General features: G+C 36.6%; 1 protein-coding gene across 1 annotated transcript in view; it reads right to left on the bottom strand.

Moving 5' to 3' along the window:
- The window catches only part of LOC141394500 (uncharacterized), an 809570-nt gene that overhangs the window by 127898 nt on the left and 655597 nt on the right, over nt 1-26075 (bottom strand). The window contains exon 6 of the mRNA XM_073969009.1: nt 4875-7070. Within this exon, the coding sequence (XP_073825110.1) occupies nt 4875-7070 (2196 nt within the window). The remainder of the gene's footprint in view (nt 1-4874; nt 7071-26075) is intronic.

The raw sequence follows: 26075 nt of genomic DNA, 5'->3' as shown, positions 1-26075 counted from the left end.
TATAATTTGAAAGTTTATTTCTAGATCCAATACCCCAAATCGGCCGAAAATATAAATGTGAGCTATATCCAAATTTGAATAGACTCTCACAAAAAGTATTAGCGTTCTTCCTATTGCTTAAAACTAGGGTTATGACTTTTTGAAATTGTTTCTCAAAAATGATTTCCTGTAGTGAGAATGAATGAACTTTTGCCTATAAATGCCTAAAATAACATTCATTCCATTTTATTATAAAAAAGGCTTCCACACAAACCACTCTGAAAAAAAAAATGAAAAAAATAATATGAAATGCAAAAAATTTTAATCTTGAAAAATTATTTCCTGTTGCACGAATGAATGACCTTTCGCCTATTAATGACTAAAATAACTTTTATTCCATTTAAATACTGAAAAAGGTCCCGCACAAACCACTTTTAATTTTATGATATAAGAAATAAAACAAGTAAAAAAGTATCAGTCGGCTTTGCCGGCAGAGGTATACCCTCAGCCAATGTGAATTGAAACTTTCATCTACGGACAGATAGAATTTATTTAGCGTCTCTTCAGAATTTTGTGGCCCTTTTTCAACTTTTGAACTTGCCGACAAAAATGTGGATTAGGAATTAACACAAATGTTGAACATTTGTGGGGGAGGTACCCTTAGGGAGGACCGATATGGGCCATTTTAGAAGTTAAACTAAATTTTGACAAAATATTAGGAGATCCAAAGTTTGGACCAAAGTTTGAACATTTTAGTGAAATTTTTTAAATATTGGGGAGAAGTACCGGAAGTTGGGGACCGGTATTGCCCCATGAAACTAAGTTTGGATAAAATATGACGAAGACCAAATGTTGCACCAAATCGGTAGAACAGTTAGAGAGCCACATATGGTGACATAGGGCTTTTTACACCTTTCGGGATATTTTCTCAAGAAATATGGACCTGCTCCTGAAAAAACTTTTAACGTCGTAATGGAGTTAGCGAATGCAAATCGCTTCAATAAAAATCAAAGGGATTCGAGAGCAGGTCTTAAAGTGAACTTATCCGAAATTTTGTGTGGGAGGTACCCAAAGGAGTGCACAAATATAGTCCATATTCGAACCTGATCTATATCTGGTAGATATATTAGGATATGCAGAGTATGGATTACATCAGTCACTCCCTTCAAGAGTTATCGTGCGCATATTTTTTCCGAAGATTTTTGAATTTTTGTGAGGGAGGTACCTGAAGGAGTGGACCGACATGATTTATCTTCGAACTTAAACTATGTTTGAAGAAAATATTACGAAGGCCAAATTATAGACCGAATTGGCAGATCGGTTCGAGATTTATCTTGCACTGCAACCACTACACACGGTGTCATAGGGGCTTTTTTGCATCTTTAAGGCTATTTTCTCAGGAAGTATGGACTTGCCCCTTATGAAACTTGTACCGTCGTATGGGGAACAGCGAATACAAGTTGCTACAACAAAAATCGAAGCGATTCGAGAACAGGTCCCTAACTGAATTTTTCCGAAATTTTGTGTGGGAGGTACCCGAAGGAGTGGACCGATTGTGTCCATATTTAAACTTCATCTAAGTCAAGTAGAACTTTCACGATGTACAAAGTGTGGGGCAAATCGGTTACTCCCTTTAAATGTTATCGTGCGCACAAATTTTCCGAACATTTTCGAACTTTTGTGGGGGAGGTACCGGAAGGAGTTGACCGATATAACCCATCTTCGAACTTAAACTAAGTTTGGCAAAATATTACGAAAGCCAAATTTTGAACCGAATCGGTTGCTCTGTTCGAGAGTTATCGTGCGCACCAACCAGCCAGACAGACGGACGGACATGGCTAAATCAACTCCAAATTGTCTGAAACACTTTTCGTCCAAACATACTTGGGGTCTAAAACTATTTTTTCGATGAGGCACATTTTGCCCGTATGTGTATATACCCTCGATAGCATAAATGCTGAGGGTATAATTATATATTCATATGCATGTAATAATACGATGATACAATTAGTGAAAAACAAACGGTAATGCCATTTTGGTTATTCCTATACCTTGTTTTCAGTTAAATATCTGCTTACAGTGACTTCAAAAAATTGTCAAAAGTTCTGAAAAATAAAAACTTTACACTCTGTCCCCAACTTTAAGTGGAGAAGTTTATTGAGAACTGGAAACCCCAAATTCTAAATTACACACAATATGGGTCGAAAATCTCGATAGAAACTTCAAAATACCTAAAATCGGTACCGCTACGGCGTGAGAGCTATTCCAAAGCATTGACCTATGTCCAAAATTTTTGTAGCACAAATTTCTTGACCACTTCTAACCTCTAATGCCACAATACAAAAAATGGTGGCTATTTTAAAACGTGAACCTATCGTCATAGATTCTGGTGGGGAAGTTTTCGGAAATTACATCCAAGTTATGCCGAAAACACAAATAAAAACTTCAAAATACCTGAATCGGACGGTGCCGTTATATCGGGCTGCACCATAACGTGGGCCGATATAGGCCATCTTCGAACTTGATCTGTGCAAAATTTTAGCCTCCTATATCAATTTGTTTTGATGTTAGAGTGATTACCAAAGAGGGACGTACGGACTTGCATATCGGCTCGAAATTTCACCCTGTGTAGAAAAAACTTAATATACCATCCATACCATGGCGCAGGGTATAAAACCTCAACACGTTCTGAGAAGTGACCTTAAGTTTCAGTTAAGCAAATATTTTTCATCTTTTGAGGAGGAGGTACTGGAAGGAGTGGACTGATATAGTCCACCTTCGAATTTGATATAACTTGTGAGAAACATTACGACGTTCAAAGTTTAGACCAAATCAAGTACTCAATTTGAGAGCTACCATGCTCAGCAGTCATTTTCTATGATGGACCTCGGAGTTTTTTAGAGCTTTTTGATAATTATATAGGAAAATTTTCTCTTTTCCACACGGAGAAAAAATTCAGCAAACAAATATATGTTTCCAAACATATTGTGTTTGGGTCCAAACATATATTTGTTGGCAACAGTCCCTAACATAACATATGTTTGAATGCAAAGAAGGACTAAAGAACTTTCAAAACTATCCTCGAACTAGTCATAAACTGCGCTGAATCGAAAATGTTTCTAACGTTTGTATGGAAAGTCCTGAAGGAATGGACCAATATAGGTCAATCTTCAATCTTGATCGACGTTTGGAAAGAATATTACGATACATATGTGTATGGTTCAAATAGCTTATTCGGTTTGAGAGTTATTGCACGTACCAGCCAGCCAGACAGATGGAAGCACATCATTATCTAAATCAGATTTTGTCTTAACATATGTATGTGTGGCTTCCTTTTAAGCGGGGTACACACGATCAGTTTTGACTGTCGATTTTTCGGAATTATCGATAACTGTCCAGCCGTCCAGCAACCACAAAATATTTTGTGGTTGCCTGACGACTGACAAAAGTGAGCGGCCACACTGGCAAGCAACCGATTATTTGAGGAAAACTGACAGTCAAAACTGATCGTGTGTACCCCACTTTAAGATCAAAGTTCACATATCACCATTAGCCGGAGGGCTGAGGTTAGAACAAGATTCTTCCAAAAGAATGTGGACGCCCACCGTAGAATACTTGAGCCATAGCGTTGCATTAGGTTTGGGCTCTGCAAATAAAATTTCTAGCCTGCTCCGTTCTGGCTGAAACCAAAGAAACACAGCAAAATTTGAGGGAAGGGGTTCCATGCGATGACGTGATATCATGGCATCTCTTGCATTGGTTCAAACGAAGTCGTGAAAGATTCGATCTTTTCATTAGCATTTGAACCAATGCAAAGGAAGTCGTGAAATATCCGGTCTTTTCATCAGCATTTGAACCCATTCCATCGATTCAATAGAGGTGTATTTTGTGTTTTTATTTATACAATTTCTTCTACATATATAAGATAAATTATATACAATAGGCTTGATGTTTTCGGAGACTCGAAATCACAACCAACGTTGATAAAACTCTCGTCGTAATGATAATGTCATTGCAAAGGGTTGGTGAAAATGACATGGCAAAGCATGGGTTGAAATGACATGCCAAAGCATTGGTGAAATTGACATGTCAAAACATTGGTGTAAATGACATGCTTTGGATCCAAAAATGAATAGAATCTTTTGGGGTCCAAGCTCATATAAAATTCATCGATGAAGATGCTAAAAAGATGACATGCCAGCTCACTTGCACGCATGATTGAATGGCAGCTTTGGCATCGAACATTTTGCTGGTAAGTAATCCTCCGGCAAAGCGGAAATCGGGAGATACTTCTTTCAACCATTCGATAGTAATTGGTGGAGTATTTGCTGTGACAGTGCAACGAACCACCAATGTTTTACCCTCTTCTCCTTCATGGGCCTTCGTTTCGATAACCACAATTGGTGTATATAAAACATCAGTATTAAATATTTTTCACCAGACTTACCCAAACTATTATAAGCCGTGAAGGGATGACTACCTCGATAAATGGCATACGTGGTACATACATTGCACATTCGATACAATTGAACGCAATTACCAAATTTAAATTAAAATTGTTGACTATACAAATTGAAGCAATTTAAGGTCATGTTAAAGTCAGTTAGACATATTCTAGATTTATAAAACATTCTTTCCCCTTCTTTCTTGCCCCATATAACGACATTTTCTATGAAACATCTTTTAAAACACTCTTCCTCTTCCATCTCATTCCATAGTTTTTGCCTCAACACTTTTCACCATCACTGTATTCTCATTAACAAAGTCACTTAATGACAAAATCTCTGCTCAATCAAAGATATCAACATCATTGTCCTCGTCATCCTAACAACTTCTCTAATTTTCTTGCAAAATGCGTCACATTGCTATGTTGCTATATTTGTACTCATACTTACTTTCAGCGTTCGCATATTCGCCGCAATGATTTTGGTTGGCAAGCAAACATAATTTAACACGCACTGCAGGACTGGGCTGTTTGTTCTCGGCCAGAGCCAATGTCATGTCCTCTGCACGCCCCATCGTTGTCCGGTGACCCGATACCGAGTAATGGGCTCTTTGAGTTATATGATTAATTGTGGTCTCTTTGAAGGTGGGCTCATTGCCTGATGGCAACAAAGAAACTGTGTCCACTATTTCCCACGTGGCCATTGGCGATTCACGGTTCACCAATGATTCGACAATTGCAATTAGAGACAAACATGTGGCGGCAACATTAATGCCCACCACATGAGAATTGGGGTCATAGGTGACATGTAGCGGCGGTGGTATTTTACTCACTTTGGTGGTGGCCTGCATTTCGTTTGAATAACCGGAACTGCCTTTGGCATTTAGGGCATAAATCTTAAACATGTAGCTTTGATGTTGATCGAGTGGTGCTACTTTGCAGGGATTTTCCCGGAAACAATCGAATTCCATCCATTCGGGTGAACTCATTCCGCCTGTCGAAGCATAGCTATAGGCTGCATTGCAGTCAGATAATAGCTGTTCTTTTGGAGTTGGCACACGCCTATAGGTTACCAAATATTTTGTATTGGACATGCCCCCATTGAAACCAGGTATCCAGCTGAGTATGACAAAATTGTGGGACGTTTCTAAAACCTTCAGTGACGTCGGTCTCTCTGGCGGGCCCTTGGGCTGCAATCGTATTTGGGTACGTATGGTATCAAGGGGATTCACGGCTCGACATGAATAATCTCCATAGTCAGAGTGGGACAGATGATTTATCCTCAATATGGACGTGTAGATGTCATTGTTGTCCACCCTGGTGCTGATTTCGTAATGACCATCTGAAGACATTGTCAATGGTGATGGATTATTGCCAAATTGCCATTGGAATTCTGGTTTTGGGTAGGCTTGAACTTTACACTGAACTTCGGCAGATTCTCGTACATCGTAGGCTACTTTATTGTATTGATGTAGGACAATCGGTTCGTGTTCAATACGCAAATGCATACTGGAATTGGCGGAATTAACTTCGTTTTCATAGAGGCATGTATAAAGGCCGCGATCTGAGGGAACTAACTGGTTGCCATTGGGTCGACCTTTACCTCTAAATCTCAGTATACTTTGAACAGTTACCACTCCGTTTGCCGTTTCGGTGGGGGTGGTGCGTATGTCATACATTTTACGCCCCGGCAATACTTCTGTGCCATCTTTGATCCAACGAATTATGGGTGAAGGCTTAGCTTTGGCGCTGCATGTTACGGCGTAGTCAGCATCGCCAACACGTCGAGTCATATGCTGTTGTAACTTGGCAATAAATTGAGGTGGCTGGTGAACCTCCAAATTGATGGTAGCTATTTTACCCATACCAAGCTCATTAACAGCATGGCAATGGTATTTACCCTCACTGCCCAAGTGGGCCTTTGGTATTGAGTACTGCGGTCCTTGAGCCAGAATTTTCTGTGCATTACTAAATTCTCCGTCCATATCACGGAACCAACGATATTGCGGCACAGGCCAACCGGGAGGATTGGCCGAACAACTGAGAGTGACACCATTGCCCACATGCACAACTGGCTTATTGGGCGTAATGTAGGCTTGACCAGGACGATGACGCACCAATAAAGCCACTGTGGAATTTCCAACTCCCTCTACTCTCTTTGAACCGTAGGGTTGCATTAGGTTTACGGCTCTGCATATATAATTTCCAGCATGCTCCGCTCTGACTGAAACCAAAGATAGTAATTCTCCTGCAAAGCGGAAATCCGGTGCACCTTCTTTCAACCATTCAATAGTTACCGGTGGTGGATTTGCAGTGACATTGCAACGTACGACCACAGTCTCACCCTCCTCTGCTTCATGGGTTTTCGTTTCGATAACCACAATTGGAGGATATAAAACATCCAGTATTAGGTCCTTTTCACCAGTCTTACCCAAACCATTATCAGCCGTGCAGGTATATTTACCCGCGTGATGACGACTAACTCGATAAATGGTATGTATGGGTGTGGTACTAACATACTGGCCATTACGGGTCCATCGCACATTCGATACCATTGGCTTGGCATCGACTCGACAATCCAGTTTGGCAACATGATCACGCTCTACCTGTAGGGGATTTTGTGGTCCAACCTCGACGCGGGGATAATCTGAAATGGAATGAAAAAGTGAAAATGTAGTTAATAATTTTTTCAAATATTTTTAAAAGTAAGGCACAATATTTTTTTATTTTTCACTCATAGTTTAAATAAAATCGAAATAGAACTATAATATTTTTTGAGGAGAAAATTCTAATTCTAATTTTTGTTTCTTCGGGGAAACTGGAAGCGTTGCAAGTGGCGGATGTTTGCTAGACCTGGTTGATGGGAAATGGGATGGGAGCACATACTTCCACCTTACGGTGTGAGGCCAACGCTCACTAGTTTCACTGGGGTAGCAGCGACACAGTAGTGAGTCCGTATTCGAGTTGATATTGAGCCATAATCTTACAATATACAACAGTGGTAATAAGAGCCCCTTTCAAAAGCTCTGGAACAAATTCACTGAAGTAGCAAATTCAAAATTTAAGGCGTACAACAGCCATCGAGGTTGAGAGCGCAGTGAATCATGGAACACAGATTCTAGTGATGCCTCCTGACCACTAACTCGCACAGGTAGGATATGTCAGCCCGTTTGTTTGTCAAAGGAATTAGCTAATCTTAGGAAGATCAGTAGGTGGCACCATAACAAAGCTAACCAAACGAAGTAGTCCACAGATTGTAGGAACTACAATAAGTACAACAGCGAAATCAAGAAGGCTAAACGCAAATCTTGGATCTGATTTAGCGATTTGAAAGAAGTTGTCAAGGAATTAGCCAGGTTCCGTAAGATACTTTCGGAGTACCGCAAATTCTTTGGCAGTATCAAACTGTAAAATGGTACATCAACAAATTCCGGTCTATGGATATTCTAGCTAATACACGCTTCCAGAGCTCCAACCACACGCAAATAGGCACTCAAAAATTGCAAGGGTAATAAACACCTTCAAACCCTATAAATCACCCGAACCAGAAAGTATAATTCCTGCAATGATGCATTGACCCCATATCTGGAACATATTTTCAGACCATGTCTGTGTTTATCGTGCACTCTGGGCATGTGGAGGTTTCTCATTATGACATCCATCCCTCACTTCTAAAAGACTACAGGCCGATCAGCCTATCTTCCTTTGTATTAACAACCTTAGAACGGCTGTTCGACCTTGGAATCAGGACCATGTATCAAATACTGTTAAAAGTCCTGTCCAACATCAGGTAAATCGGTAAAAACTTCATTGAATAAGAACGTAGGGGTTATGGAGAGAAATAAAACTACACGTTAGTAGCCTTTCTTGAAATAGATGATACCTTTAATAAAGCTAAGCTTGAATCCTATCATAAATCACTCCTACACTAATCAATTGGATTAACTGCAGCAGGATAATCAACTCAGACATCGTGGTCATAATGATTATCGGGAAGTTCCCACAAACTTTATGGATACTCATGCAAGGAAATCCAGTCAAACTATCGAGATAGACACAAAACAATGATCATGTTGTGAACACATTAAAGATGGAGCTGGTATTGTTTACGAACAAGAAGAAAGTCAAAACATTCACCCTACCAAAGCTGGATGGTGTACCCTGGAGATCTCTTTAGAGGCCAAGTACCTCTGCTTTCTTCAGAATACCAGTTAACGTGTAAAGGGAATGTCGAGGATCATGCCAAGATAGGTCTATGAGCTCTATTACTGAAATCTACATCCATCCCTTGGGTTTCTTTCGTAACCCAATTTTAATCTTTAGAAATGGGAATAGGAGCAGACGCCTATAGCGATACCTTTAACGTATGGCTCTCGTTTAAGTTGGACTAAAATTGTAGTGTCTTCCAAGCCCAAAACTTTGCAATAAAAAAACTGCAGATCTGATAAGCAATATGAAAAGGGACATAGTTGGACCAATGGCTGTCTACGTAGTGAAGCCGCTATAAATCCCTCAGGTGCCACTATCAAGTCTGCACGGTTTTTTACCACAACAATGCCTTGGATACACTAAAATCAATCGCTACTTTATGTTGGGAATTTAAATAGCGGATAAACTGGTACGTTGCGGATCAGAGTCAACCGATGTTGAACTCAATCAAGCCACACTTATTCCATTTCATGCGATTGTTGGAACACAGATATGGCGATAAGGCTATGGCAGACCTTGCACAATGAACCTAGAAGTAAGGTATACAAGGCAATCTGACCAATCCTCTCAAAGCGAAGACCTACATCTCTACTTTCCATGAAGAAATCCGACCAGGAACTGCAGAATAAAATAAACGTTTTACAAATGACATTTTTAGGGGTTTTTAGGTTTTCACGATTTTGCTTGGAAACCGCAAGTTCCATCGAATTGACACTAAAGAAAATGTTGCAACAGTGAACATTTTCTACAAGATTGACTTCTATGACTTTTTCCTAGGATTTACCGTTTTTGAGATATATACGTTCAAGTTGGGACAATGCACTGGCTGTATCGCCTCCTTATAAAACTTTGTCATGCTGGGTGCACCTTAACTAACTTTCAATGAAAACCGCTTAAACCTGGGAATTTTTTGCGGATTCTGAAACAGCAAAAACATCGCTGGAGGGATTTTTAAATAAATCGCGGTTAAAGTTATCATTTTTATGTTTATTTTAGTTTTCCTATGGAAATGGGATTAAAGAAAATATTGTGGAGGATTTTCACTGTTACAACATTTTCTTTAGCCCCATACGACTTGCGGTTTCGAAGCAAAATCGAGAAAACCTAAAATAAACCTAAAAATATGAACTTTGTCCGCGATTGATTTAAAAATGCCTCCAGCGATATTTTCTTGTTTTTGGATTTCTCACATCTATGAACATTTGTTTCAGAATCCGCAAAAATTTCCCTGGTAAAAGCACCTTTCATTTAAAATTAGTTAAGTCGCACCCTGCCAGGTTTTGCGAAAGTGAAGAGGGAACAAAAACAAACGAGCATCCAATACCCACGACTGCGAATCATGGGGCAACACACGAAAATACTATCTATCCGTGACAACATTCTACAAAACCGAGTCGGCACCCTATTAGGATGAACACAATGGGTCACAAGCTCTCCGAGTGAAGTAGCTGTCTACTACGACGGCTACGCGTCGTTTAACTTAACCTAATCTATTATTACGTAATTTGGTTTAACTTAACACCGTGTAGACGTTGTCTTATTCCCCCGAAGGTTCGTTTAGAGTATGATTCCACAATAATTTATTTAGTTTTAACTCTACTAAGCTCACAAATTTATTCTTTGCTTAGATTACTCTTTACTTCTGACAATTTTAATCCGCGGTCTGAATTACAACCCACTCGTCTACCTGAACGTATACTCGTTCGCTGAAATATAGACTGTTCTACCATCCTCAATCCAGGTAGTTCTTCAATGCTCAAGCGAAATGCTTATCCATTTCTAAATAATGTAACATTTCCATGGGGAGATGGTGATGTACATTTTTATACCCTCCACCACAGTTTGTTGTCAAAAGCATTATTGTGATTAAAAAAACAAAGAAACTCAAATCACAATAATGTAAATAATAGATTTTGATTTTGAGTTTGTTGTCAAAAAGTTAACACCATAATATGGAGGGTATAATTAAATTTGCCATTCCGTTTGTAAGACAGCGAGATATTTGAAGGTTTTAGCCATATTATCTCATTAGAATGACTGAAATTTGCTATTTAGTCATCTTTGGGGAAAAACTTATCACCGGAAATTTGTCCGTTTTGATATAGTCTCCACAGAACGGTACCTCCCGATTTTCGAGATTTTGAAGGTTTTAGTTCATGATCTAACTGAAATGGTTGATGTTGTATTTAGTCTTCGTTAAGGATACAAAATGTTGCCGCCAAGCAACGTACGTAAAAACACTTTATAAAATATTTCCAATTGTTTCGTATAGTATTTTCCATAGGAACAATACAAAATAAACATAACCCTCGTTGACGGAACTCGATGTTTAATTTCGTTTTGTTTACATTCGTGGGTGCGAATAAAATGAATAGCGAAATGTTCTCAATTCCACAACAGCAGATGAAAACAAAAAGTTCAAAATACATTTAAATAATTCAATGAATGTTTCGTTTGGTGGTTGATAAAACATCCACCGTAGTATGTTCCCATTATGTTGATGTTACCTTATTGGGTTGTTAAGCAATCAAATGAGTGTTTCTGAGTGTGTCATTGATCATTTCGCACAGCACATGTTTGTCAAAAATTTTTTTGTTTCGTTGGTGAATGAAACAGCTCGACACAGCATAGCCGAAGTACATTTCAGCAATCGTACGTTTTTCGTCTATTTGCATTGAAAAGTTTGAGGTTTTGTTTTGAAAACGAAACGATTCGGAGAAACTGTAAAGTTTGAGACTTTGTGTGATTGGTATGGAAATCGTTTTGTTTGCTTGTGTTCATTGCCGTTAAGAATGGTTGGTAAAGATCCACGTTTTGATAAAGCTCCCCATATAAAGTACACCCGATTTTCATAATTTTGATGGTTTTAGCCACATTATCGTATCGAAATGGTCGAAAGTAGACACATAGTATTAGACATGGGTATAAATCATCCTTACTGAGGATTGTGGGTATAGATGCACGTTTTAATATAGCTCCCATTGAAGAAGTCACAGCAATCGATAGAAAACCTCCACGCAGAAAATGATCAATAAAGGTTAATATTTTGGTATGTACGCAGGCACCTCCTGAGTTTACATATGATATTGATATTGATAGAAAACACCGATGTCACATTGGTATTAAATCTTGTATAAAAGAAAGTGATATACTTCAGTTAGCATATTCCACTTCTCCTAGGAGAATATAAATAATAATAAATAAATAAATATGGCGCAGAATTTAGTACTTTCATAAACGAAAGGAAACTAATTGTTCCATTTTACTTCAATACAACGCATGGTGGAATAAAAAGTTCGACCGGGCCAAACTTAACGCCGTTCTTACATGTTCTTATTGTTACTTCCAGTAAAACTTTTTTAATGAAAGGTTAGTTACTCAAAATTTTGAAATGTAAACTTTTTATTTAAGAACGACACATAATGCTCAACTCCATCTACAGTAAAAAGCTCCCTTAGTTTTGCCTACCCATTCTTCAAAAAAACCGTTATGCCATTCTTCATGTCTTCAGCGCTACTAGTAATCAACAGTCTCTGTCTCTATTCAAAAATAAGAAATTTTGAGTTTCTACCCTCTTGTTGAAAAGGTGCGATATGTATTTTCAATATCAAGCTTAGGTCTGGGTGCAAATTTCTCGTTTTGTCAAAATGTGTACATACATCTGACACATATTCCAATGGGATAACTATATATTTTACAATGACACTTCTGTTTATGGCAAACATTTTAGATTTCAATTTAAAATTCCACGCATAACGTAATTCGTAATTTTATTCCACGTTTTGTTTTTTTGTTTGTCTGCATTTAGCGACAAGCTTCGTAGATTTTTCAGACATTTGAAATGTTTGTTTATGTCTGTGTCTGTCTATTTGTTACGTTCACACATTCTATGTTTAATGTTTTTTCCTTATTCCCGCCTCTGTGTCCTTAGGGGTTTTTGCTTTGTTTGGCTATTATGCAAACATGCCCTGTGTACGACGCGAACACGTGCCTTCTACTCTTGGTGCAGTATGAGACCTCTGCTAATTAGAAATTCCAACAAAAAACATATATAAAGTTAGGAATTGTGCAAACATAAATGCAAATAACTAGCAAATATTTCCTCATATACAGAAAATATTTGACTGAACTTTGTCACAATGTGAAGGATAAAACTTTTAATAAACACAAACAACCTGGGGCGAAAAAAACTGTTACCGTTAGAGTGTTATTATGCGGTATAAACTTACAATACGTATCTGTAGTAGAAACAGTAACTAGTGTGTTTAATAGGGTGTTCCGATCACTATTTTAATGCAAGTCGTTAGAATCTATTGTAAATTTGTTATTTGGAAATAGCGTAAGAATGACGTATACCCTCTTCACCACTGTGTTGAAGTAAATATGAACAATTAGTAAGCTAAGCTCTTTCACACTTTATACTGATCATTTTCTCTGTGGACGTTTTCTACCCATTGAAATTTCAAAATACCAAGTTAAATCCGCTTCAGAAGGAAAATGTAGCATCGCTCTTTAAAAGAGCTCAACGTTGTTCTTTTTATCCTCTGACTAAACACAATACAAAAACCCCTGAAAATGCATGCAATTGGGCAATACCGGTCCATGGGGGTTAGACTAAAATGTACAAATTTGTATATGGATACTTTTTTGTGAGCTAGTTTTTTTATCTTCTTGGAACACCAAAATCCAATTAAAAAGCAATTCGGTAAGAAAATGTTACTGAAATTTTAAAAAAGCATCTTAAAGTGGTTGGTACTCTCATATGGGGCCTTTGGCAAAACGTGGACGTATGCTGTCTCTTTTTTGCAAGGAATGTTCTGTACCCCTGGCTTAAACTTTCAAAATATGGAAAATCCGTGAGTGCTATTCTGTGCGGTCTATATAAAGACCTATACAGACAAATTTGAGGTGGAAAGTTTTATACCATCAACATACATTGAAGCTAAAACCTTGAAAATACCGAAAATCGGTAGGTACCGTTCTATGAGGGGTATCTTAAGACGTGGACCTATTCCGACAAATTTCGGATGGAAAATTGTATACCCCCAACGAAGTCTAAATACCAAATTTCAGACATTTCGGTAGGATATTGAGGCTAAGACCTTTAACACACCGAAAATCGGGAGGTACCGTTCTACGGGGGCCAGGAGTAATATAAACTTCTTTACCAAATTATAAAGCTCTATCTTAAAAATTGCGAGCTGTATCTTGATTTGAACAAATGCCTATTTCGACTTAGAATTTATGCTGATCAAGAATATATGGGGATTTCTGCGTGAAATCTGACACTTTTACATTTCCTTTAGTTTTTGCTTTGGTGATGCTGCTCATCAGCAAAACATTTGACTAAATGTTCCTGAAAATTCTGTAAAAACTATATGCAAAGAAATACTCATAACATCTTCAATATGGGTCCAAATAGAAAAAAATAGTTTTTTGTATTTTTTTAACAGCTATCTAATAAAAAATTAAAAAATGTTGCACAGTGGTCTTGGATGCAATTTCAATGATTGCAATGATTGTACTCTTCGATTTTCTCGATTTTTTTGTATTGAACTACGATTAATTACAAAAATTTCAAGTCCTATTTGGTAGTTGAATTCGAATAATTACTATTTTTTCTTATTTTTTTTTTAAATTTGTCAATTCAAATTTTCCTTTATTTTCATGATTCACCGTGACAGATTGCAGGTTATCATTTTCTGTGCCTACTACTTACTTGGTATAAAATCGGAAGTTGTGAACTGCTAGAAAAATTCAGTAAATGAATCATCTCTGGTCGCTTCCAAGTGAGTGGTGATCAGAGCCTTTCCGTATCGAAGTACACATATGTATGTGAACATGCCCATTCTCACCTACGTTTTTAATAACTGTACTAAATATATTTAACGAAACCTAATACATATTCAACATTAAATTTCTCTTCCACATACCTACATACTCTATACCATCTAAACATAATATTCAATTTATGAATTTTGCTTGACTACTCGCATACTTCAGTTTGAACAGCAAATCAAAAGGTGCCCTGAATTAATTATATTAATAAAGGTGGTCATAAAATCACTGGATAACACCTCATAATAGTCACCCTGCCACCTTAGGTCACAATCGGATATGAATGTCTATAAAAATAAAAACACCCTGAAGGTGGAAATTAAGCATCCCACCCACTAATGTTGTTATTTGAGTGGAACAGAGGCATAATCTATTTTTTCGTTTTTCGATATCCGGAATGAAGTTAAATAAGAAGAGACAAGGGAGAAATAACAACGTGACACAATGAGCAGAAACAAGGAAACTTGTTTGCAAAACCCATGGGTAATAAAAATATGTATTTGCTTTGACAACAAGGATGACAACATTATTGGCAACATAGCTAAGGCTAAAGCATTAAAGCTGGGCTGGACATAGGAGTGTGAAGTAGGCTGATCATATCGACAACGATAGTAAATTAATTAAACAACGTTGACAACGGCGAATGGGAAAAAACGAGAGTGTAAAATTCTAATGTTCAACATTGGAAATGCGTGGTCGTCTGAGTGTGCCATTAGACACCTGTATATGTTTCAGCTTCAGAAACAAATTTACCGCTGAATTTATGTAAGTGTAGAATGTCGGTTTGTGTGGCAGCTGGTTGGTGCCTAAAGCCACATAATACGTAAAATGGCGCTGTTGTGGAAAAGGGAATTTGCAATTTATTGCGGATCAACAAATTGCCACCTCACAATATTAGCTTATAGCTGCAAGCATGAACATGGTTTTCTGTACTATTTTGACTGTGTAAAATAGGTAATGTTGTTTTCGTTTTTGGTAAATATTAAACGGTTTACTGTGACATATACACGATCATACAACTCAGACATCGTATATTTTTTATTATTTTTTACATAAAAATTAGTTCCATATATCGTCACCATAAATGCCCGAAGACGTAACCCACAAAACCAAAACTTTACAGGAGAAGCAAAAAACGTTATAAAATTAAAAACTGTTTTATGGAATATTAATCTTATGAAGGCGAGTATATGGGATATTATCGATCATATACGAAGGGGAATTAGTATTGAAACCAAAACCGCTGAAGTGCGGCAATATTATGCAATTTTCCGAAATGCCATTTCTTGAATGGCATCGTTGTTTTTGAACGTAGAAACTTGAAATTTTATCAGATCATATATTGTAGCTTTATGTATCAGATTGCGTCAAAAAATGAATTTCGATTTTCATGTCGGTTACGTCTTCGGGCATTTATGGTGACGATATGTATGTATGTGTCCTTAGAAAATTTTCCCATTCTAAATGACCTGCGAATCTGCCACCAGAAATTCTGGACAACAAATTGCCAGCTCACAATATTAGCATCCCTTTCGGGGATGTTGTGGGCACAATTATATATAAATAAACCTGTGACATGATTAAATAATAACTGTAAACGGTGCGCCTGAAATAACTTTAAATGAAAGGTGCTTACACCTGGGAAGTTTTAGCAGATTCTAAAACTATAATGTTCATAGATGAGAAAGATAGAAAAACAAAAAATCGCCGGAGTGCTTTTTAAATAAATCGCGGTTAAAGTTCACATTTTTAGGGTTTTTTATGTTTTCGCGATTTTGCTTGGAAACCGCAAGTTCTATCGAAATATAACTAAAGAAAATGTTGCGGCAGTGAAAATTCTCTTGATGATTTTTTCCTACACATAGAAAAATATATGTTAGAAATATGTTTGGATCCAAACAAATATTTGTTTGGGACTGATTGCTAACAAATATATGTTTGGATCCAAACATAATTTGTTGTGTCCAAACAAATATATGTTTGCAACATTTTGTAACATATCTCAATTTTATATTTTGGGTACCAACATATTTTTTATGTTAGAACATATTTTTTATGGGTGGAGAGGATTTTTGTCAAAGAGTAACAAAAGGGCTCTCGCAGCTGCGGAATGCTGGTTTATAATAAAGAGCTGTACGCATGGTGTAATAGGAGACGCAGAAGTTTTATGATGTGTATGCGTAAAAGAAGTGCGCTTCGTGCGTTGTTGTTAACCAAGAGGAAAAGAAAAAATGGTATTAATTATGTTGTCTTTTTTCTTCAGTGTTCTAGAGACAATCGTTGAATAAAGACACGTAAAGTGATTGATTAAATCAGTGTTTTGTCTTTTCTTAAAGAAATTGTGCTGTTTAGTAAATAATACATTTTATAATTGAATCAAAAAGGTGAATGGAAATATTTTATTGGACAAGGAAGAAATCGCATTTAATATTGGTAATTGCATCAATAAATTGTTCGTATACATACATATGTATATTTGAAATATGGATGTACCTATTTATTACATTATATAATCATTTGATTCTAGATGCCGATTTCTTGCTGATGATTTGAACTTTGAAGAAAATGTGTTTTATTTCACAACTAAGGAGAAGCGTTCAACGATGTTTCTATATAATTTTTTCTTTATAAAAGTCTGTTGTGTCTTTGTTTGGAATTTTTTATGTACCTTTGTGTCTGGTGTGCTTTTGCTTTTTTCTATGACTTTTAATAAAACACCACCATTTATGAATGTGTGTATATATTAGAGATAGCCGGTGAGCGCTTTGTAGATATCGCACCCACCAGTTATTTTAATTGGTCACTGTATAATTGAGAGCTCTTTGATCATTATATCAGGAAGCAAGGAGTACATTCGGTAAACGTTTCCAAAAAATCCTCGAACAGAACTTAAACTGCTCTTAACAAAAATGTTACACTTTTACGAAGGAGGTACCCTAAGGAGTGGACAATAGGGCTCATTTTCGAACTTAAACTAAGTTTGGATCAAATATGTGTTACGAAGGCCTAATTACGAGGGCGCACCCGCCAACCAGACTAATGGACATGGCTGAACGACTCCGAATTGTCAGAAACGGATTTCGTCCAAACATACTTGGGGTGTAAAATCATAATTTCGACGAGGCACATTTTGTATATATATATATGAGGAAAGGACAAAATTTTTTAGTTTCCATGAAGCCAAGGTTTGCACTATTATAATACGCGAACTATTGTAGTTTACCAGTAACTATGACTATTGCTGGATCAATTTAGATGTTTTTGTACAAAGCTAAAAAATTTAGCAAAAAAAATTAATTTACGTGGTAGTTACGACCGCGTAAAGGAAAAAACATAGGTAAAAAACGTTGAAGCTAAACAGGTTTTTTACATTGCTATTCGATTTCTGATTAAACCATTCAAATGACGGACATCTGTCCAAAGTAAAAGTGGGAGAATACAAAATGAAGATTACACTTCTAATGTATCACTTTCCAAAATTTCCACTGCATTCACCTTTTATGGATGCTGACATTTTGAAGCCGGATTTCAGGTGTTTTTTGTATTTTTTATGTAACTGGGACGCGCATTCGGATATTTCGAAAAACCAATTATAGGATTAAAGAACTCGCGATTTCGCATAATCTGATATGTATATTGAGTATGTAGCCCACACAACAGCAGAGTAATCTACTGCCAAAGGCCAAAATTTAGTGCGATATATTTTCTAAAAAACCTATTTTTTGGGTACAGTATTTACAATATCGATTTGAGTGTGCTGGTACCCCGCGATATTTTAGTTTTTCGACGATCTGGATCATATAAATCACAGAGCGTAAAAATCCATCTACTAGAACGGCGGAAACGGCTACTGCAAAAAGTGAAAATTTGGGGAAACATGTTTTTGAAAACATCGCTGATTAATTTGCGTTTTCTATGGATCGTTTTCTCTTTAGTTAAAAAACCGACACATCACTCGCGTTTTCGCGGAAACAGAGGTTTACAAAGTTTAACGGTATAGAAGCTTTATCCGATTTATCCCAAAACTACTGTGTGATGCTACATCCACGGTTATTGATGGATTTTATTGATATAGGTTTAGATCCATGTATTTTTTCACGGTTGATAATGAAATCGGATGCGCATAAAAAGTGTATGCACTTTGTGCAAATTAGACGCATTATACAGTTTTATGCACACTAAACTGCAGACGACGCTACATCGCCGCCGCCAAAGTAAACCTTGGTAAATGTTTACAAATGAAAAGAAAACAATTCGTTGTATCGGGAAACCGCATGCGCATCAAGTGATTTTGAGGATTTCGCGATTTACACGCATTTCAAAATGTATTTTACCCTATACTGCTTTCGTTCAAATTTATTCCGCATTGAAATGTACCCAAAATTTATATGAACGTCTTCCCTATCTTCCTCAATATGTTAACGTGTATTCGGGAAGCGATAACAATGATAAATGTGCGTTTTTGCGTGAATTTTACCTAAAATATATGAATAACTCCGACCTAGTTTTCCTACATTTTCTTCAACTAACTCACAAAATAAATTTGAAAAAATATTTTTTTCTTACAAACGTTTTTTAAAGTTGCTCAATATACTTTTTTGTTTTTGCTATAATATGCGAACCGCTAAATAGATTTGTAAAGTTTTGGTTTCATTTGAATCTTCGCGATGTTTAGATTACGTCCATATTTTTTTAAATATTTTTAGGATGCGTAAACAGCTTGAATTTTGTTAAAACAAGTTGCAAAGTACCAATTTTTTTAACTCTTTCTCAATTTCCGCGAAAACTTAAAACGTTTCCACTAATGTTATGGGGCCTCAGAAATCATATATTACGTAGGGAGCCCCTAATAAGGAGAGTTTCTCAATATAATGATTAGAGTCTTTTGAAGATTTTTTTCTTTTTATCAGAATTGAAACCGCCATAACTTTTGCGCGCAACAACCAAAATTAGTATCTCGAACAGATTTAAGAATGGGATTTTTTTCCCAATCCATGTACCACAAATCTTTCATGTAGCTTAAAAAAAAAATTTTAATTTTTTTTTTTATGGAAAACTAAAAAATTTTGTCTTTTCTTCATATATATATATATATATATATATATATATATATATATATATATATAACCATAAACTTGATTTCAAAATTGTAAAATTGTTGATTGGGGACTTTTGAAGTTTTGAAACCTTTCCTGTACTCAGGACCACAGCGACGATCAAACGATCAAAGAAGTGACCACAAACAGTATTAGGCACAATTTTTTTGATTTTGAATAAATCGCATTCTGCCATCGAGGTTAATCGCCATTTTAATTGGAGGTAGTAGCGCTTCCCCACCAAAAGTCCTTCAATTGCACTTAACCGAAACAGTTTGAACGTTTGTGGTGGGAGAATAAGAAATATTACAATGTACAAAGTTCGATATATATATATATATTTTATTTTACCATATGGTCACTGAAATAATTGGAATACATAAATTCCACCAAAGTCTACATAAAATTCTGTGAAAAACTAGAGAGCAGCGATCGATTATTATCCACTAATAGACTCCGTTCAACTGATCCATGATATTTCATGCGACATCTGAGTTCGGTATCCGCGGAAACTAATACCGAAGACGTAGATACAATGGTCTGAACTTTATAACTGAGACACTGCCAAAAATAAAATAAGAACCTCTGGCGCCTGGGCGTTGAACTCACGACACAAATCCAACATATGATACAAGGTTCAACGAATAACCTTTTTTTATTCTCTGAAGCACAACGGGGGAAGGGTTGGTTTCGGCTAAAGACTTTGTTACATACCAAAATAATGGTTTTAGGTCAGGTTACATGTCGTTATTTTGATCGGATCGTCACGATGAAGTTGATGATTTTATAATATTTATGCTGCAAAAATTCATTACAAATCTCCGTACTAACCCATTAATAAGGGCATATCAAATTGGTATAAGTATAACCTCGGTAATCTGGACGCCATAGGTGTCGGGGGTGTCCGTTTTATCGAATTGTCCGGATTACCAAGTGGTAACACAAATAAATCATTTTCGATGATTATGCCACTCGTGGTAGGCGTATAAAACATATTACTTTTTCCGGATTAAAGAATCTATACAGTAGATATTTTTGGCAACCAAAAGTAGTTACGACCTTTGGTATTCTAAGCTTATCAAATTATTCTAATGGCCAAAATTAACTAGCTGTTCCTTGCGAAATGCTCCTGTAAAAATAATGGTGTAGGTGCCAAAATCGCAAAAAGTTATGTGGGGAAATCATTCAAATGTTTATCCTTTGGCGAATATCTCCACTTCTTTAAGGGGCATTCCAAAACAAAAGCGGCTGAAAGTAGAATATTTCACGTTTACTTTGAGCATTGCTATTTTTTATTTCTTCTAGGATTATCTCTGCTTTAGGTGACAAATATTAATGAATAAGCTTCAAACTCAGTACCAATCAAATATCACAGATATAGCATAAAGCGTTTCGCTATCCCAATTCGGTTATAATTGCTCCACAAACATCCCATAAGGGACGAGGGAGATTTCAGTTATAGCCCGCATATTGCCCGACTATCAATATTTTCCAAGTTTATGTTACATATTCATACCAAATCCGCGATAATTTACATGCGGGAATCTCAGAGCATCCACTTTTTTATGCGTTTTCTATCGAACAGCTGTGATTAGGCACGTTTTAAGACGCCAACAAATATCTCTCGGATAATTATTGACAGGGTCCTTGTTTTGGTAAAGCGCTTCTTCTGATTTGAAGTATTTTTCTGATCGTATTATTTTTGGTTCTTAATAGTCACAACACTTGTCCACAAAAAATTACGTATGAAAATAGATCCAGTTTTTTTAGCCACCATAACCAACTACTTATTTTAGTGGCTAACAAATAACCAAATACTCTTTTCAGCTTCTGGGGTCCTTTATTTTTATAAATACAAAATAAAATTCTACATTAAAGTTTATCATATACTTTAATTTATAAGAACAGAAATTATATGTACTTCTTGTAAATCTTCATTTCACCGAAAACAAATCCCCATTGCGACCAATAAATCATTTTCAGCTAAAGAGTTTGGTTAGTTCTGCCAAAACACTTTACGTTGCCACTTTTCAATTGTCGCATACGCACGTACGTACGTACATATGCGACCCTAATCTGGGTTTTGTGAGTTTATAGTTGGATATTTTACTACGGATATGTGGATATGTGTTCACTAAAATGCATATAATGATGCCAGCTTTTAGGCATTTTCCGAGCCATGTTTATTGAAAGCTATTTACCTCTAATTATATAGCCTTAACTACGCCTTGGCTAATGGTGCTTACAAGCAGGCATTCAGTGCTTGGTGCTTGCACTCATATTGCTGGATATAGAATACACATACATACATACTTATGTATGTATTTGTGCATATTTTTGTACGGGAAAATTTGGTCGTCATATTACCGGTATGCGGTCGATGTTATTACAGTCATTGAAAATATTTTGCATGTCGAAACGCTAGTAGGACAACAGAGCTGTTTTTTTATAGCTCATACGAAAATAGGAAAGGGGAGGGAAGAAATGAAATGAGTCGTAAATGTGTACTTATAGTTAACGAAATTTTGTTAAAACTAAACAGTGAATAGAGTAAAAATTAACCTAATTGCGAAATTGTTTTCGTAATTGTCTGCTAAAAAACTTCTACCAAACTTTGCAACATTTTTATGATAGAATAAATTAGACGGGTGTGTAGTGGTGTAGTGATGGGATGGGGAATTGACCGTGAATGTTACATTATCCGAAAAAGTGTCGTCATAGAGGACGTAGCTCGATCATAAAAATTCAGTTTTGATGAAAACAGCGAATAGAAAATAAACGACCACGATCTTCATTAACCAAATTAACCAATCGATTACCGCCTACACAACCAAAACTATTTTCCCCAACAATTATGCATTTAGGAGGTTTTTTCAGCACAAGTTTTTGAAAAAAAAGAAAAATGCAAGTAAAAAAGCGCTAAGTTCGGCCGGACCGAACTTTTTATACCTTCATAAAATTTTCTGAACTAAAACGAACGAATTATTTTGTGACCACTGATAACACAAATAGAGGCTATATCAAAGTGTGAATCTATGTTGACAATTTTTTGTGGAGAAATGTATCTGAAAATGCCCTCAATATTTGGGGGCTATTTCAAAGTGTGAATTTATGTTGACAATTTTTTGTGGAGAAGTTTTATGACCACTGCAAACCTCAAATGTCAAATTACAACAAATGTAGCTAAAATAATGAAAACGCCTAAAATCGGGAGGTACCGTCACATGGGGGCTATACCATGATGATAATTTGAAATGGAGAAGCTTTGTGACCACTGGAAACCTCAAATGTTGAATTACAGATGGTTCTACCAAAACATGGACCTATGTTGGCAATTTTTAGCGAAGAGTTGTTGTGACCACTGGGAAACTTAAACGTCAAATTACAGGCAGTTCCGTTATATATTGTAGCTAACATCCTCAAAATACCGCAAATCGGAAGGTACCGTTATATGGGGACTATTTTTGGTGGAGATATTTTGTGACCACCGGAAACCTCAAACGTCAAACGTAGTTCGGTAAAAAAATGTAGCAAAAATATTGAAAAAATATTAAATCCGAAGTTACCGTAATATGAGGGCTATACCAAAACATGGACCTATGTTCACAATTTTTGGTGGAAAATTTGGTGATCCCTGCAAACATCAAATGTCAAATAAGAGGTAGTTCGGTCAAACATGTAGCTAATTTTTTCCAATAATTTTTTCCTACTCGATTATACTCTTCGAGTAAACTCGTACTCTATTTCGAGTATTTTCACTCCCACTCTTATTTTTAATCCCTGAGTACTCGCGAGTGCTCCCAAATAAAACAAAAGGGTGGAGAGTAAACTTCTTTTAAAACTTGTACTCTTCGAGTACTCCCACTCGCAGGTACTTTTCACTCGCGAGTAAGAACGAGCAAATCGGACTTTTTACTCGCCTCCTTCGAGTACTCCCACTCGCAGGTACTTTTCTCTCGCGAGTAAAAACGAGCAAATCGGAACTCTGTCGTTGGTAGATAAGTTTTTTGACCACTGGGAGCCTCAAATGTCAAATTGCAGGTAGTTCGGACAAAACATGCAGCTGAAATCTTCAAAATACTGAAAATCGGCAGCTACCGTTATATGAAATCTATACTAAAATATGGACCTATGTTGATAGAGATGTTTTGTGACCAGTGGGAACCTAAAATATTAAATTACAGGTAGATTGGTCAAAAATGTAGCTAAAATCCTTAAAATACCGAAAATCGTGAGGTATCGTTATACCAAAACGTGGGCTGATATAGCCCATCTTCGAACTTGTCCTGCCTATTGAAAAAAGAAACTATGGTGCAAAAACATGCGATATAGCTCAATTATTGTGGACGCTAGAGTGTTTGCCACAGACTGACAGATATTGGTCGAATCAGAATTTTATCCCTATCAAGTATATACATATATACTTTATATACTTGCAAATGTGGTGGTTGATATTGAAAATGCCTTACGGGAAGTGCGATGGAAAACAAAAGATTACGCTGACTATTCAAAGATACCACGAAACGAATTTTAACAAATAACAAGTTGTTAAGTTCGGCCGGGGCGAACTGCACATGAAATATTCGTAACTAAAATGGAATAATTAATTTCCTTTCCAGTCCACAATTTTAGGTGCAAACATTTTTCGACCACGGATACACCAAATGCCTAAATTATCTAATCTAAAAATGTGTTTAACTAGGTGGTACCTTTATATGGGAGCAATATCAAAGTGTGGGCCTATCTTGACAATTTTTGGTGGAAAAGTTTTGTAGTTTTTTGGCGATATACCAAAACATGGACCTATGTTGAAGATTTCGTGACCACTGAGAAATTCAAATGCCAAATTACAGCTCTGTCGGTTAAAAATTTTAGCAAAAATCCTCAAAATACCGAAAATCGGTAGGTACAGATACATGGTGACTATATCAGAGCATTGGCCTATGTTAGTTTCGTGGCCACAGAGAACCTCAGATGTCAAACTACAGATAGTTCGGTTAAAACATGTAGCTAAAATCCACAAAATACCGAAAATCGTGGAGGGTATAAAAATCTTGTCTCCAGATTTCTAATGAAATATTTGTAATAATCCGTGTAAAATCGGAGCCTCATTAGACATATCAAATAAACTCCCGCAGGGGTCAAACATCCGCCACCCTGATCACACTAAATGCATATAATAATGGGCATTTTGTCATAAATGTTCAATATCTTAAATAGTAACCTCCTATTCCACCAAAATAGTTCTGTATGGTGTATAACATTACAATTTCTTGGAACCACTGTTTTCATGTGTAACATGTCAGATTATGTCTCTAAATTTGATATGAATTTGGGCGACCACCCATTGACAACATGTCCAGCTAACTTATTGACTCGTTGACTGACTGGTTCAAATGAACCATGGCCAACCAAACCTAGCCTAAATGACGGCCAGGCTAACAGTTTAACCACTAAACAACTATCCTACTGTTTGCCATGGTTAGTCGTGTACACATGTATACTTATGTACATTCATATGTTTAATATGATGGAACACTTGTGTATGTGTGAGTGTTTTATAACATTCATGAATATGTGTTGGTAATAATTGTATTAATTTGTTTTCATTTCACAAACATTATTGTACATGGTATAAACGTATGATGTACTCATGGATGAATGCGTTTTATGTGTACATGTGTGCGTGTGTTTGTGTGGTGTTAAATTACAGCCATTTATTTGTGCCCGCCCGTATTAGAAATGGCGAATTGACTATTTGTGATCCGTGACGATAGACATTTCCTGCTCAATGACCATGCAGAATTAGACGCATTTACTGGCACCTCACTCTCATATGTAGCATTGCTTCCTTTTACAAATGTGGAAGGTAGGACCTACTCTTGGTAAGGGCTACGGAATTGCGATGTGTAGGCTGAATTTGTTATTGAAGCTTTTCATAGGAAAAAAATGTTTTTGTCTATCATTCTATATTTCCATCAAAGGCAAAAATGTGTAAAAACTACCGCGCACTTGTTGCAGTAAATTCACCCGAATGATTGTAATTACTTTGGTATAAAAACTGTACATGAGCAAATTACATTTTCGATTTTTATATGCGTGGAAAAAAATAAAAAGTTCTCTTAGTCAACTTGAGTTTCATCTATAGTGTAAAAAATTTAGCTAGACACGAGTCTACCTAGCTCAATATCTATGATTTCGAAAGGCCACTCGTAAGGCTCAGCTCTGTAAAACATCCTTACCTTTGATGTAGGTAAATTAATTACTTTAGAATGCGTGCAGGCTTCGGTATGGATGATTATGTTTTAAACGACACAGTTTACCATTAGACATTGCTATATGTAGGCAGCTATTGAACCGTTGCTGTTGTTTTTCGATTCTAGAATCACCTAGCTACGGTTAGCTTTGAAGGCTTAAGCCGAACACAACAACCAAACACCGCACAAACACAATTAGCTAGCCATAAATATGCCCGTTGTACATGTACCTACAGAGTTTTTTTGCACATT

Source organism: Musca autumnalis, unplaced genomic scaffold (genome assembly GCF_047663935.1).
Source record: "Musca autumnalis isolate F117 unplaced genomic scaffold, ASM4766393v1 scaffold_2, whole genome shotgun sequence".
Classification (NCBI taxonomy): Eukaryota; Metazoa; Arthropoda; class Insecta; order Diptera; family Muscidae; genus Musca; species Musca autumnalis.
The sequence above is the reverse complement of the archived record's forward strand: the minus strand, read 5'-3'. Positions and strand labels throughout refer to the sequence as shown.